General features: G+C 42.0%; 1 protein-coding gene across 1 annotated transcript; it reads right to left on the bottom strand.

Annotated features, from left to right (window-relative positions):
- Positions 1–853: 853 nt before the first annotated feature.
- On the bottom strand, positions 854–13,535 carry MAT2B (methionine adenosyltransferase 2B). Its single transcript, XM_033139829.1, has 7 exons — positions 13,381–13,535; positions 12,096–12,290; positions 10,975–11,089; positions 10,488–10,640; positions 6,483–6,676; positions 2,949–3,062; positions 854–1,179 (listed from the first exon to the last, which is right to left on the bottom strand). Exons 1-7 carry the CDS (start codon positions 13,441–13,443, stop codon positions 1,009–1,011), a joined length of 1,005 nt encoding a protein of 334 aa, XP_032995720.1. The 5' UTR covers positions 13,444–13,535; the 3' UTR covers positions 854–1,008.
- Positions 13,536–15,869: the final 2,334 nt, after the last annotated feature.

Here is a 15,869-nt window from a genome sequence, read left to right as displayed (position 1 = left end):
ACACCCTAACACTCTACTGAAGTAAGAACACAAAATTTACACAAAAGTCACTCTGCCATTTAAGCTAGACATTCATGCTGAACAGCATTAATAGTTTTAAACTTTCTCGCTGTAAGCATAGAATTTTCTCCTCAGAAGCAGGCTAGTACAAATACCTAATGCAGCCATCCTATCTGCATGTATGCAATGAGGAATGAACAACCAGGGATAGTTCTATTGGTATAGCTCTTTTGGTCTAATTGAAACAATGACAATTCTGATACAATGTGTAAACTGGTTGTTTAATGAGAACATCCAATAATTTTCTGGGTTCTATGGGGTTCTCAGAAACACCAATAAAGAAAAGACAGCAATAATGTTTGTATTTTGTGCCTCTGACACCCAAAATGAACCAGTGAGCTCATTAATAGCACACATGTGACAGGAAGATATATGAACTATTTTGTACAAATGTAAGAAAGCAGTTGGGATTTCAAAATACAGAACATCTTTCAAGCATTAAAGCTGCACATTAATTGCAAAAATAAAGCATTACTTTAGAATATTTTGATCACAGCTAAAGCAAACTCCAAACTTCTCACTTCCATTTCAATCACATCAGAACAGCTTTTTTTTTTAATGAAATGCAAAAATCCTGTGCTTTATTTTAATTATTTTGGCAAAAAGGGAAATAATGTTAAGAGAGACACTCTTTAGCAATTGAAGATGCATAAAACAACAGTATATTTCAGGAAACTGAACCTCATCTCAACCATTACTGATGCTTGTAGTATTCAGAGGTTGCTAAATATTTAAAGAAACCATTGACGGAACAGAAAGAAATAGCATTCACTTCGAAAAAGGTTCTTTTTTGCCAACACCTCTTATAAGTTCACTAGTGCAAGACCATATTTTTACCTGATTGAATTAAACTTGTAACATAGAACACTCAATACAAAACCATTCTCCCCCCCCCCCCCCGCTTCTTAAAAAGTGCCTCATACCATACATGTACTAAAATATTTCCAACTAATGGAAGACCGTCTGTCTCCACTTCTTGTCAGTAAGGAATGGCCAGAGTGATTCCTTGATCCCAACACAAAATGGAGTGTGCTGTCCAATGCCCAACATCTGTAGTCTAGAACAGTCAAGCTGAGCATTCTTGGGACGAAGAGCTCCCACAACTGGGCTATCTGTAATCTTTAAAAATAAAAATAGGCAGAAAAAGAGAAATATACACTCTGTCTAGAACAAAAGATGAAAATAATCTCTTCTCAGGAAAACACTCACAACTCTGCAATGTAGGATAGCCTAAGTGCTTTCCCATAACCGTACTCTGCATTGAGCACTAGTTTTTGCTAGTATGGAAAAGGGGATACAGAAATCTTCTTTGACAAACCATTATCCTAGGAATCCAGAGAGCCCATCATACATATTGGGACTTTCCACTGCAGCCTTTTCCACTCACTGGAAAGATGCTGCAGAAGGCACAGCAGCCTTGCAAATAAGCATACACCTTCCTCACCAAAACCACAAAGTCTGCAAAGTTTTAGTAGCTGATGTCAGAGAAGGAACCAAGAGCTTGCTGCATTTCTACACTACTTCTCTCCCCTGGTAGCCTGGCTGATTTATATGCTGGGAAGAGGGAGGAATAGCACATTCTGCCAGCCTGTAATTCCATGTGCTTGCCTGCATGCACTTCCCTGCTGCCTACAGCTACCAAAGGAGTGGTCAGTTCCAAGGCTAAGGTAGAAAGAACCGCTGAGACTCATATTTTAATGTCTGATGTTTTGTTGTGTTCTTTTATATTCTGTTGGAAGATGCCCAGAGTGGCTGGGGCAACCCAGTCAGATAGGTGGGGTACAAGAAATAAATTGTTATTATATAATGAAGAGTCAGAAATTGTAGTCAGGTGGGAATAATCTCCCTTAGCTGCATACACTGGGTTCCCAGAATCTCAGCTCAAGTTCCCGGCTTGCAGAGTTATGTGGTTACCTTTGAAATTGCAGAGGCGAAAATACAAAAGAGTTTCAAACTGGTAGAAAGTAACTCTACAGATATGGTTTATCAATCTGCATTATTTCAAAGGGTGGAAGATAGGAGATGCAGCCCATGCGGGGGGGGGGGGGGATGAGACGACAGATTAACAGAGCCCCAGGAGGTGGAGCCTGGCAGCCTGACAAATGCAAGTACCAACACCCTATTGGCTGACACAAAGCCGCAGCCGGCAGCACAGGAGAGTCCCAGACAAGAAAAGAAAGGAGGGGCAACGAGAGGAAAATGGGCAGACATGGCAACACAAAAAGGGGAGACTGAAAGGGAAGCAGGGTGAGTGTGTGGAAGATGAAACCGCAGAGTGGTTGTGGGAAGGTGTGCATGTGAATGAAGAAGAGGAATGGGACAGGCACACAGAACTTAGTAGACAGTGCTGATGCAGAGGTGCCTGTGAATGGGAGGAGGAGAGAAGCAGGGAGGAGGAGGAGGACATAGAAGAAGCTTCTGTGAGAGACCTGTAACCAGTGAAGGGGCTGCTCATGTGAGAGGTTAGAAGGCTCTACCTAGAACAATTAGGGAAGGGAGGAAGCAGAAAAGTATGAAGCTTGTTCCGTCAGCTAAAGAAACTGAAGTAGTATTGGCTGCACTCTAAGGACAGAACAACAGGAACCCTGAATCTGAACAAACTGTTCACAAAACATGTCTGATGATGGAAGGAGCCCTGAGCTTACCAAGGTGACAAACTCACCATCTGTCTCTGATGAAATGAGACACTAGGACTCCAAGGAGCCTCAGTTGGGACCCTCAGTGTGAGAGAACAGCCAAACCACAGCTGGTGAACATTTTGCAATTATTTTATATTGTATTGTGCAATATTACTCTTGAGAAAGTTCTGCCTTTGATAAAACTTTGTGAGGGTTTTTCCTGCACATTCCTTTTTCTTTCTGTGTAAGGGATTATACACTATGACTTACTGGTCTCAAGTGGCTACTGGGAAGATTGAAAGCATCCGCCATAGCACATGCCATTTCAAATTTAGTCATCTGCTCATTACCAGACCAATGGAACATTCCTCTTATTGATGGATCCTAAGGAAAAAGAGAAGTATACAAAGTTTATGTTCTTGTTTATTTTACTGTGTTAAATACATACAGAGAAAACACCCTAAAGAATGCTAGAGAACATTCCCTTTAAGGCTAACTTGAAAAGCAAGTTTTAAGTCAATCTAGCCTATCTGGATCACCCAGACAAGTTTTTTGTAAAACAGAGAATTTCACATATGATCATTCTAAAGCTGATCACGACAATTCTGCCACCTTAACTCAAAGAGAACTTATTTTTTATATAAATAAATGTTCTGCCTAATTGCAATTCCCAGTCGTGTGTTTTTCTGCAGAGTGAAAACATTCAGTTTTAGCTCACTGTTAGACTTGTTCAAAGAGCAATCTTTTCTTTTTCTTTTTTCTATATGCCTTCTTATATTCTGTCCCCCCTCTAGAACTATTTGTTTAGCCAGGCAGTTATTTCAGAAAATGTGTAGAAAACACAACAGCAGCTAACCACTTTTTTCATAACCATGTTATTGGAATATTATTATAAACAAGAAGCTCAATATCCCTGGCTCTTTTCTATATTCCACAGTTCTTTGAGTAGTAGCTTTGCTATGAAAAAGGATTTGAGTTCCTTTTCAAGCAAATCTCTGTCCACATAAGAACAAAATCATTACGTTGCTGGATCAAGCCAAGGCCCATTATTCTTTTTAAAACATTAATCCACCAGATCCTTCCCCACTTCTCTATTGCACTCTACTTCACTCAACTACTGAGTGGTTTTTTTTTGCCAAAACTACAGTTCAACCAAGTATTGTAACAAAACAAAACAAAAAATCAAAAAAATATGGGCGGCAGTTTTCTTCCTTTAGAAAGAAAAACTCCACACATTTTACTCTTCTAAGTTTATATGAAAAGACTGCCACAATCCAGGGCTATTATAATCTCTTGTGTATAAGCAATGACTGGAACATGCTTGCCAAGCATTTCTACTGCAATATCACCTCTCATTCCAAGATGAAGCTATCATGATCAAGGTCAACAGAAGGGGGGGAAAGAAACACCTTTAGTTTAAAAACCCTGGCAAGTGTTCTGAAGGTTACATGCACCTGAATGCAACTTCCTAGTATAGTCAGCATTAAATCAGCAGTTTATGCATTCCTCCTACAGAGGAATTCAACACAGCACTAAGATTGCTCTGTCAGTGTGAACAGTTTTGCTTGCCTGAAGGAACCATCTCCTCGCACCCTGAACATACTGTTCTAGATGAACCAGCACCTGGCAAGATTGAACTCTCCACTCACCAGCTGATGAGCAGATGCTTTGACAGCATGTTTCCTACAGCAAATGTGCTGCCAAAGCAAAACTGAACCCCACCTAAACAGCATGTAGCTGTGTCCTCAGAGAATGCCTGCACTCTAACCTCAGAGGTCCACCTTGTCATACTTTCTTGCCACCAGCACAATAACTGACCCAAAAATAACCCCCCTTTGCCACCACCTCCATTATTCCAAAACAAAATAAAAAATAAAAAATTCCTTCCAGTAGCACCTTAGAGACCAACTAAGTTTGTTCTTGGTATGAGCTTTCGTGTGCATGCACACTTCTTCAGATATCTGAACAAACTTAGTTGGTCTCTAATGCGCTACTGGAAGGAATTTTTTATTTTTTATTTTGTTTTGACTATGGCAGACCAACACGGCTACCTACCTGTAACTCCATTATTCCAGTCCCTGATAAAAATTCCAGTCAAAATACCGACAGATCTATGGTTTCTATAATGCTTCCCATATCACAATCTAGCCTTCTTCTGAACAGAATGGTGCTTCTTATGTTACTGCATTCAGAGGGATGTTACAAAAAGTACTGGTTGGTGGGGTGAGGCCACTCACCTGACTTCCTTCTGCCTGAACTGCTTTTGCTTCCCTGCAAAATGGATGGGGGAGGTGAAGCTTGTGCATCTCCACTGGGCTGTCCTAGCTGCCCCCTTCTCCTTTACTTCCAGGTAAGCAACAGCAACATGGGCAATGGGAGGTCAGCTGAGCACCACCACCCTGCCCACTCTTACAGTTTTTAAGACTAGTTATAACATAGGGTTGAACCCAATGGTAGCTTTGTGATAGCACAAGCACTTCCCCTTGTGCAAAGCGGGGCATATACCCAGTCCACCCCCGTGCCTTCCAAAAGCTTCCCCGTAGGGTTCTGGACCCTCGAAAACAGTGGCAATTATTATTACCGGTAGTTCTTGTAGCTTTCCCTTCCTCTCATGAAAACAACAACAACAAAATGCAACTTTAAAAGTTGAAACCTCAATGCAAAATAAAATATTGAATACAATATGCTAGTGAGCAATAGATTACTACGGCTTGCTGGAAAAAGTATGTCTTAAGCTGGCACCTGAATGAGAGTGGGGAACAATCTGCTTTTAACAGTAACGGAATTGCACAGGTGGGCTGCTGTCACTGAGAGGACCCTTCTTCATATACTGTGCCCTCCCCCAGGCCATATTTACCAGAGGCATGGCAAACAACCTTCCCCTGCAAATCTCAAAGCCTGGTTTACTTGGGTCCTAAGCCATTCAGGGCTTTGTACACCAGCACCATGAATCAAGCCAGGCAATTCACAGGCAGCCAGAAGTGTTTCCAGGATCAGTGTAACATGACCCCATCTCACCACCGTAAAGAAACAGGATGAGGCATTCTGCATCTTGTGCAGCTTCCAGACCATCTTCAAAGGAAGGCCTCTGTAGAACACATTGCAATACTCAGATCAGGAAGTTATTATAGCAGGAGCTACTGTAGCTGGATTATCCCAATTCAAGAACAGTTATAGCTGGCAAACCAGCCAAAGGTGGGCACAAGCATTCCTTACCAGTGAGGCCACATGAACCAGTTGGTCAGAGCACGGTGCTGATAACACCAAGGTTGCAGGTTTGATCCCTGCATGGGGCAGCTGCATATTCCTGCATTGCAGGGGGTGGACTAGATGATCCTCAGGGTCCCTTCCAACTCTATTATATCTAGTGACAGTTTGCAAACCAGGAAAAACCCCAGACTACCCATCTGTTCTTCAAGAGGAGTAACTACCCTGTCCAGAACAGGCTGTCTACTTAATTCCCAAATCTAGGAACCCCCTACCCACAAAGCCCCCATCTTATCATAATTGTTTATTGGCTATCATCCAGCCCATCACTGTGTCCAGTCACTTCCACACCATCATCTGGTCCAGATGGAATGGCATAGAGGACTGCATTGGTGAAAATAGGATCCATTGCCTTGCAATAGAAGTGATCCATTAGTGTGAAGCCACCACTGGATACAGTCCACAGTATTTTTGAAATCTTGAATACATCATAAAAAACACAGAATCACTGCCACTACTACTACAATCTTACGCATATGATAATATGTGAAGTAGTCCTGAAAATCCTGTCTGAAATTTATTTTAAGAATATCTCACCAACATTTTCTTCTCCGCTAGCTGTCGGCAAACACTGGCTACATCCTTGACATAGGTGGGAAACCTCTGCTGCCAGTGGTCCATATTGGCTGATTTATTATTGAATTGCACTTTATCAAACATAACTGTCACAGCGCTCTCTTCCAACCTTTCAACCTCTCCATATAAAATAGGAATTCTAAGCACAGCAGCACCTAGGAGATGAGAAAAGCTATGAATACAAAGCTGTATTTATGAACAGGTACAATGAAAATTCCTCAGCTCATCTCTGGAAAGAAAATTAAACCACCTTTGAACTATTTACAAGACACTTCACTCCCTTGAAAAGGCAAGTCTGCTTATCTGGAAGTCTACTTATGTGGAAAAGAGAATAAATCTTGGTTGGTGTGAAGAAGATTTCAGATGAAAACTTCAGATTATGTACACTTATGCAAGCAAGAAGTGCTAAATTACATCAAGAACACCTTACCATGCAATAGAAAATATGCTCAAGATCCACATAAGTAAGAAAGAAATAATGGTATAAGTCTACATCTACTATTACCCCATCATAAAACTCACCCCCCCTTGAAATCCTGTGTCACCAGTATATGAGAATGTTCTACAACAACCTTGCAGTTAACTACCAACCCAGAGTAAGCAACAAAGTAACTGCAAACACTCATTACAGGTGATTTTCAAGTTATGTAGGGGTTATATTCTGGGGTTATCACATAAAGCCTAATTCACATATTTTCAAAACACCTTGGTTCAATGGCAGGTGGGATTGCCAAAGTCTTTTTTCCTGGATGCTTGCGCCCTTTGTCTGCCAAGCGTATAAAGCTGAATGTGTGCAAGTTAAATGTGTGTAAGTTGTGAGTTACCTGTTCTCAGTCAGCCCTGAATTACATGAATGCACACAAACTGTTGAGCTAAAGCTGGTAGCCATTCAGTGGGCATTCTATATCATGTATCCCTCCACCTACCATTCCTCACAACTGAGAAATCTGACATCCACATTTTTAAAGCAGAAGTTGGATCCAACTGGGACGAGTCAACTTGTCTAAACAGAGGCTTTGGATTCAGCTAACAGTATCACTATACAATACTGACGACAGGGATCTGCTTGTTTCTAATGATTACCCAGCCAATGAACTCTATTGCCCTGTACAATCCTTAAAAAAGCATTAGGAATCTTTTCAGCTCTGCAGGTGAGAACTTTTATCAGGGATCTAGCCTCACAGGCCAAATTTGACAGATGAGTGGGTTACCCACCCATCAGTCACCTGACATGACAATGCTATCAGGTGATTGAGCACTTTGAAGTCCCAAAGTTGGGACTTCAAAGTGCCACACACAGGAAATTCAGCAGGCCTTGGCTTTACTGCCCAGCAGCTGCTCAGTGCTATGTTGAATTTCTTCCTCTGCATGGAAGTAGTTTTAGTCCTGAATCTGTTGTTAATCAGTTTCACTGGATAATCTAGAGATCATGGATTTTGGGGAGGAGAAAAAAATCTCTCTGCATAAATTCTCTCATTTTTAATTAATAAGTCTGTGTGTCATGTTCCTCCATCCTGACCACAGTAGTCATCTTTTCCTAAACTAAACCCCACCAAACAGTTTAGCTTTTCTGTATAGGGAGGGTGTGCTAATCCCGTAGTCATTTTTACTGCCCCTTTTACAACTCCACAATTTGACTTTTGAGATGGAGCAAGCAGAAAAGTGCATAATACTCTGCATGTATGATTTTCAAGCTCTTTCTTTTCTTCAATGCCCCTCCAAAAATCCTATTTTCTTTTCTCTCCAACAATTTCCCCATACCCAGTTTACTCCTTCCCTTTGGCACACAGGCCTTTATTCTCCCTTTCAGCACCAACTTTTAAATGATAAAATGAGGCAAAATTAAAAGCAAGATAAATAGCATAGAGTTGCCAGCAGGTGGCAGTGATTGGGAATTTCCTTGGCCTTGACATTAAACACTGAAAAGGAGCAGTTAGGATAAATAAGAAATGGAATGAACCCTAAGAGTTTAGACCTCCCAGTGATGTATTCTCATATGACCCCAAACTTTATGGCTCCTTTCTTTCTTATGTAGCTTTGTCAAACATTACTTCCTGATACTCATTAATGTACAGTAGGTGATGATTGTTTCTGTATGTTGTTTTAATCCCCCCCTTTTTGTACAACACTCACAGAACAATAGCTATTGGGTGTCCAGTACATTTGGTAAAGAAAACAAATAAATAGAATCCTCAGCTTCTAGGCCACCAATACCAATATAAATTACTTAGGAAACTGAGGTGATCATCTAGTTTGCCACTACAAAACATATAGCCTTGCTCTTCTCATGTTGTTGGACTACAGTTCCCACCAGCTCCGACCAGCACAGCTGGAAGTTCAAGTCCAATAACATCTGGAGGATACTGCGTTGGTGAAAGCTGCTGTGGCCATTCTGACACCCAATAGAAGTTACCAGAGAGCAACTCGAGAACATGCATCATCATTCCCTTTGGCACACTAACAATATTGCTTTTGTCATTATCTACTCTATTTTAGCAAGTTTTGCAGAAGTTCAAATCTCAGTACCATGGTACCTCCGGTTGCAGACGGGATTCGTTCTAGAGGTCCGGCCAGATCCCAAGGTTTTCGCAACCAGAGAGACCGCTTCTGCGCACACAGGCACGGCAGTAGAGCACTTCTGTGCATGCACACGGGGCAAAAACCCGGAAATATACTTCCGGATTTTCCGCTTAAGAATCCTGAAGTTTACGTAACCAGAGGAATACATAAACAGAGGTACGACTGTATAATCTTTGATGGATTGATATGAGGAACACAACATCCAACATTTGGCTACGTACAAGATACTACACAAAAACAATAAACGTAACCGGCTGTGTTATAACACAAATAAAGTCTGTTATTTACTGTATCATGTCAGCATATCAACAAAGATGAGACATACAGTTCAACTGAAGGACCAGAAGACCCAGTGGATAAGTTGTCTCTCCAATCAGCTCTTAAAAGAAAGTTCAAACATATATTAGTCTATTCCACATGCATTGGAACATGTAGTCCAAAACAAACCCTATATGGGTGTTGTAATTCCACAAAACAGAAGTTAAATCATATACTAAAGTCCATTCCCCATGCGTTTGTACATGTAGTCCAAATGTTACGTCTTATTTGGTATGTATAATTATTTATGCCGTTTATATTATCTTTGTAAAATGTATAAGATCATAATATTGCATTTACTGTGTTATCTAGAATTTATATCGCTGATGAAGCCCAGGATGGCAAAACAAGGATAAGATATTCCAGAAATCCTTGTCACTACATTTGGACTACATGAACAAACACATGTGGAATAGACTTTAATATATGTTTGAACTTTCTTTTAAGAGTTGACTGGAGAGACAACTTATCCACTGGGTCTTCTGGTCCTTCAGTTGAACTGTATGTCTCATCTTTGTTGATATGCTAATATGATACAGTAAATAACGAACTTTATTTGTGTTATAACACAGCCAGTTATGTTTATTGTGTTTTTGTGGATTGATATGAGGTGCAAATGCAAGGGGTAAAATTCCAACCCCTTTTTATTCTCAGATTTCATTTGTCTTGCTAGAGTTTGTGCCTAGTTGTTCCCCTCTCAACAAGGTTTTCATTTTTAAAAAAGGAAGACTTTTATAGCTTCCTCTGCTCCTTACCCCTAACGTCAACCTCAACAATGCATTAACAATGCTACCATTCTCTCTCACCATTACAAGTCAGTGGTATACATTTTATGTGACCTTCTGTTATATTGGTTTTACATAATCTCAAAACTTTATAGACTTGATTCTAATTATTTTCTGCAGCTTCCTTTTAAACCCCCTCCTCATTTTAAAATGCATTTCTTATTTTGAAAATAAAATAAAACTGAACTTTCAAATCCATTTGCTCCTATTTATGGAATTTCAGTAAAAGATTTCAAGTCTTAACTGTTAAAGAAAAACTTACTAGCTGCAAATTTACACTTACCTTCATTGTTTGCTAAAACTGCCTTTTCGCCCTCTAGTTTAGTTTTCCCATAGAAATTTAGGGGATTTGGTGCATCATTCTCTTTATAGGGAGGATTTGTTCCATCAAATACATAGTCCGTACTAATGTAGATCAAAAATGCTCCTACTTGAGCTATAAAAATAAATTAAAGCAATATGAAAAAATGTAAATACAAAGCAGTTACTCTCTTTATCTTTATTCTCTCCAAGAATTTAAAACACACAAACAGCAAATATTTACGTGATTGTGAAAGATCTAAGTATTTCTAACCCAGAATTTGTTTCCAACAGCTGGCAGCCAGTTCCCACTATCCGTCTCCTCCATCAATGCATGTTACTCAAACAGCTAATGATACATTTCTTGTGGTAAGAATTCTTTCAGTTCAGGTGTAGAACCCATACTTATGATGACACATAAAAGATAATTATGCATCCTGAGAAGAAATGTAGACCAAACCTTTTTTTACCTGCTTCTTTTGCTATGTTCCCTGAAGCAGCCACATTGAGCTGAGAAGCAGCATCTGGTTGACTGTCTACAACATCTGGCCTTCTCTCAGCCGCACAATGTATTATCACATGAGGCTGGAAATTAAACACCCATTTTAATGAGCAAAGAACAAGCAAGTAGTTGTAACAAATCCACACTGTTCGTGGAAAGCTAGCAGAAAATAGTCCCATGGAGTAAACCACATCTAAAGTGCAAATTTACTCTAGATCATCTCTGACTACCGGTAAGTTGTATGGCTCAACATAGATGCGGAGGAAGAAAATCATCTTTTTGGCTCAGACATTTCTTCAAGCTGTTTCTGCAGTACAGTGGACACTCTGGATACAAATGTAATTCATTCCAGGGGTCCGTACATACCTTGAAAAATCAGCAAGTCGAGGTGCCGCTTCTGAGAGCGGCACAATGGAAAGCTTTTGAGCATGCATGCACAGCGAAACCCAGAAGAATACACCTCGGGGTTTGCCGCGTTCGCAACCCAAAAGTTACGTTACCCAAAGGTAACGTAACCTAAGGGTCCACTTTAGTTTAGATATGAAGAATTTATTTTTTATTTTTTGGCAAACTTTAACATTTCTCAAGCTCTAGAAGGAGTCCTTATACTCTGAAACACAGTGAGTGAAAATAAAATAGTTCTCATACCAGTGAGTACAGGAGCCTTCCCTCTCCTTTGTTTGCTTTGCTCATTGGAGGTGCTCTTTCCCCCATTTTTCTTGTGCATGCAATTTGCATAACCAAAAGAGGGGAATTCCCTAATCACTCTCTAAGTGAGAAGCCCTACTTATTCTGCAGTGCTATTCTAAAGCAGGCTTTCCAGGTTCTACTAGTCTACTAGTATATAGCTACTTTCCTGCACACTAGTTTTCCTCATATCATGCACCTCATATACAAAAGGTGCACCAAGGGTTGCATCAGAGATTACACAGAAAAAAACAATACATAAACAAAGTTAAATACTGCTGTGATAGATAGTGGACATCAATAATCAGTAAAACTTTGTGACCAACTAACATGAATTTGCTGAAGAAACCTTCAGAGAAACATGGTGGTTAGCCTCTTTATCCTTCTTTCCACCATTCTCACCTGAAAATCCTGGATGACATTATGAACAGCAGTAGTATCTAGAAGATTAACTTGCTCAAACATCGGTCGAGCCCTACTGTACCCACAACCGACAGCATTCCAATTATTTCCTTTAAATTCCTTATACACAGATCTGCCAAGCAACCCAGTAGCACCAGTAATCAGAACACGTCTGTTTGGCGTATCAACATCCTCCTGTAAAAAAAGAAAATTGTTATCTTCTATATTCTTAACAAAATTTTATCCAGTTAAATATGTGTTTTAGAAGGCTTATGGGGACATTCTGTACGAGTCTACTCCAATGCAAGCCCCCACTGAGTTCAATGGGACTTATGCACAGGACTGCACAAACAGCCCACAGTATACTGAAGACAACAACCTCAGATTGCTTATAGCTCCAAGCTTTACATTTCTAGCATCAGAAGGAGGACATATTTTACTATTGTTTACTGAAACTAACTTGCATCAAAAGGGACTGTTTAAATATATTGTATAAAGATAATGTTTACAATTGTTCCAGCAAAAGGCTAATTCCCAGGCAGCTAATTTAGTAAGCTTCTTTGCATAGCAAAAATGGTCACTGGAATGATCAAATAAAATATTCTTTCAAATATGTGGGTTGAAGTGGAATTTCCAGCTATGGGAGGAAGTACATCACAGGCGTGGTTCCTAATAAAATACTTAAAAAGAGGGCGGGGAGAGATGAATGACTAGTTCCCCATTCCACCATTATCAATATAAACACACACACACACACACGTTAAAAGCACAGGGAAGGGGCTGTTAGTTACAGAGAGAGACCAGTGACAAGCTGTTATTCCAGTATTGGTTTTGTATTGTTTTATTTGCTTTTAATAGCTGTAGGATCCCATTGCTGTTGCAACCCACATTGGTTATCTTAATGGTCAGAAATCCCACGAATTTCTTTTTATTTTATTTTACTTAAGACAGAGGGCATGGAAAACATTTTAACAAACTGATCCTGATCTCGGAGTACAATCCCGGCGGAGGCTGCTCTCAGGCAAGTGTGTTTGGGATCCTAAGGAGTAAGTTAGTGCCACTCAACTCTTAACACCCAAGCGGAGGCCTACCCTGCAGGGCTAGGCTGGCCACTACAAAGCTTTGCCCAGACTCCAGAGCGGCGGCGGCGGCGGCGGCCCCACCTCGGCTCGCCCCACCCCGGCTCAGGGGGCGCGGCTAATATCTGTTTACCTCCCGCGGAAGAGAAGGGAGGGAGGGGAAGGAGGGAGGGGAAGGAGGCCCAAACCCGCCCACTCTGCCTCACCTCCTCCAGCCAGCACCTGCCGGGCTCGAACCGGATCCGGAGCCCTTTCTCCCACCCGACCATCCCTCTGCCTGCCTCAGTCCGCGCCCGCCGCTCGCGCTCAGCTCCACTTTCGCGGTGACGGCGGCGGCAGCAGCAGCCATTCGCAGGGCACGCCTACTCGGCAGCGGAGGCAACCCCGCAGCCCATTGGCTCCTTCGCCTTTGGAAGGCGGGGCCTCAGAGGGGCGGGCGGACGCGCCGCGCGCGGCTGACGTTGAGACACGTTCAAGGCCAGTCCGCTAATTGGCCCGTCCCTCTAGAACGGGGCGGCGCGCGAGCCCCCCCAGAGACTTGCCCGACGGACTCGCTGAGCTCGATCGCTCACTTCCCCCCCCCACACCTTCGGTTAATTCTCGTTCGTAATGTCTAAGCCCTTAAGCTCCTTGGTCGTATAGCTAGAAACACTCTAGTCATGTTACTTCGATTTACCGCACACGTATTTCGGGCTACCCTTCAGTCTGGGGTCCTGTTTGGAATGCCGTTTGTTTTTTTAATTAAAAAAAAATCTGCTTGCAATATGCGATCACGCAGACCAGTACTGCAAAGTGTTGGGCATCCTGCAACCTCACATGTCAATTTAAGCACAGGTCGCCCTTCCACCTTGGCTCAGGCTGCCTACCCATTGCCGAAAGGAAAATACATGTTTTTTTCCTGGTACCGGTCCGGAGACTGTTTTCTTGTACAGCTAGAGCAAGCGCTGTAGTGATGTGCTAATGCAGGAAGCAGTCGTGGACCCAAAGTAGGGCAAATGGGTGTGGCATCCAGCCAAGATTTGTGCTCTGCCTCAAAATGGGGAAATTGACTTTAAATATTTGTGGTATGGCATACCATGACAGCGCCTGTTTAAAGAAAGGTTGTTCCTGATTTTATAACAATGTAAGAATGCGGCACCCTGCAAATGGCAGTGAATAAGGCAGGGCTAGGTAAAGGGACCGCGGACCATTAGGTCCAGTCGTGGACGACTCAGGTTGCGGCGCTCATCTCGCTTTATTGGCCAAAGGAGCCAGCGTTTGTCCGCAGATAGCTTCCAGGTCATGTGGCCAGCATGACTAAGCCGCTTCTGGTGAAACCAGAGCAGTGCACAGAATCGCCGTTTACCTTCCCGCCGGAGCGGTACCTATTTATCTACTTGCACTTTGACATGCTTTCGAACTTCTAGGCAAGCCCTAGACTCTGTGGTTTAACCCACAGCGCCACCCAGGCTAGTGCACAACAAAAACCTCTTTGTGGAATGAGGGTGGGTTTTTCATTATTACAATCACCCATTAGTGATCGGGGGGGGGGGGGGGCGCGAGCCAGTATAGTAACTTGACTTTTGAAAAAGATAAATGTTAGAACTTTGTCTTTAAGTTTCAGTTCATCTGCTTGTTTGGAGGTTCTAGCAGGGGAGCGCAGCTAAGGTATACCCTTGACTGAAGAACGGTACACTCTTCCTATCTGGGATGGTCGTCCTCAGTCCTCATCCACTGAGCGCACAGCTTTGGGAAGGACGCACACAGAGCGGTGAGGGAGGAAGGGGACACCCACCTAGCCAGCCAGATCAGTTGAATCAACCCTGGCAATCAGTGGGGTGACAGATGTCACAGCCAGATCACCCTCACATGGCAAGTTAGAGAACCAAGGGCGGGAAATGTAACATACTCTACAGACCTGAAAAAGTTAACAAATGGGCAAGACCTCTGTCTATAGTCATTTCTCATTTAGAAGAGAGCATGTTTGTTCATTTTTATTTTGTTCCAGGACGGGTGTGAAATAAGGAGCACCAAGCCTACAAAATTTGCAAGACTGAGGGTCCACAAGTATAATTAGAGAACTAGAAAAAATGGAAGAATGGGGGATTGCTAAATCCTCTTCTCTGCAGCCCCAGAAATTTGGGAAATCTTCTGGAAGAGTTGAGGTAAGGTAGAGGATTGCAGATGTAAAGGGACCTCAGCAAAAATGGCCCCCCTTTCGTCCTTCCAATGGGAACATCTGCTAGATCTCAGTCTTGTGAATAAAAGTAGCCCTTCTGCTTGCAGAATGCAGTCTGGATGCAGCTTCAGAATTACTAGGACCTTCAGAAAGACCATTAAGTCAGATTACTGGTAACAAAGTCGATTTCCAAACACAACCTGCACTACAAGAGTGAAGGCTTTCAGGCACTGGGACCATTTGGTCTCTGGAACGTATCAGATGAGTTTCAAGTGCCTATGGAAGAGCCTTCCTTTAGTGCCCCACCTATTACCTTTTTTCTACAGAAAAAACTCTAGCTCAACTGTGGCATACTGCTGAATTGAATACTGGACTCAACAGAAGTACTGTGGCTTAATGGGTCACAAAGTTGGTACAAATTCCCCTGCAAAAGCTGAAGAAAATATTCCATTAAGCAGCATTTGATTTTCAAGCTCAAGAAAAAAATTCAACATCTTAAGTATTGCAAACCACTTTATTTTTTCAAAAAACATAAAT

The sequence above is a fragment of the Lacerta agilis genome, chromosome 2 (genome assembly GCF_009819535.1).
Source record: "Lacerta agilis isolate rLacAgi1 chromosome 2, rLacAgi1.pri, whole genome shotgun sequence".
In the NCBI taxonomy this organism is placed as follows: Eukaryota; Metazoa; Chordata; class Lepidosauria; order Squamata; family Lacertidae; genus Lacerta; species Lacerta agilis.
Note: the sequence above shows the minus strand (reverse complement) of the source record. Positions and strands in the feature narration are given on the sequence as shown.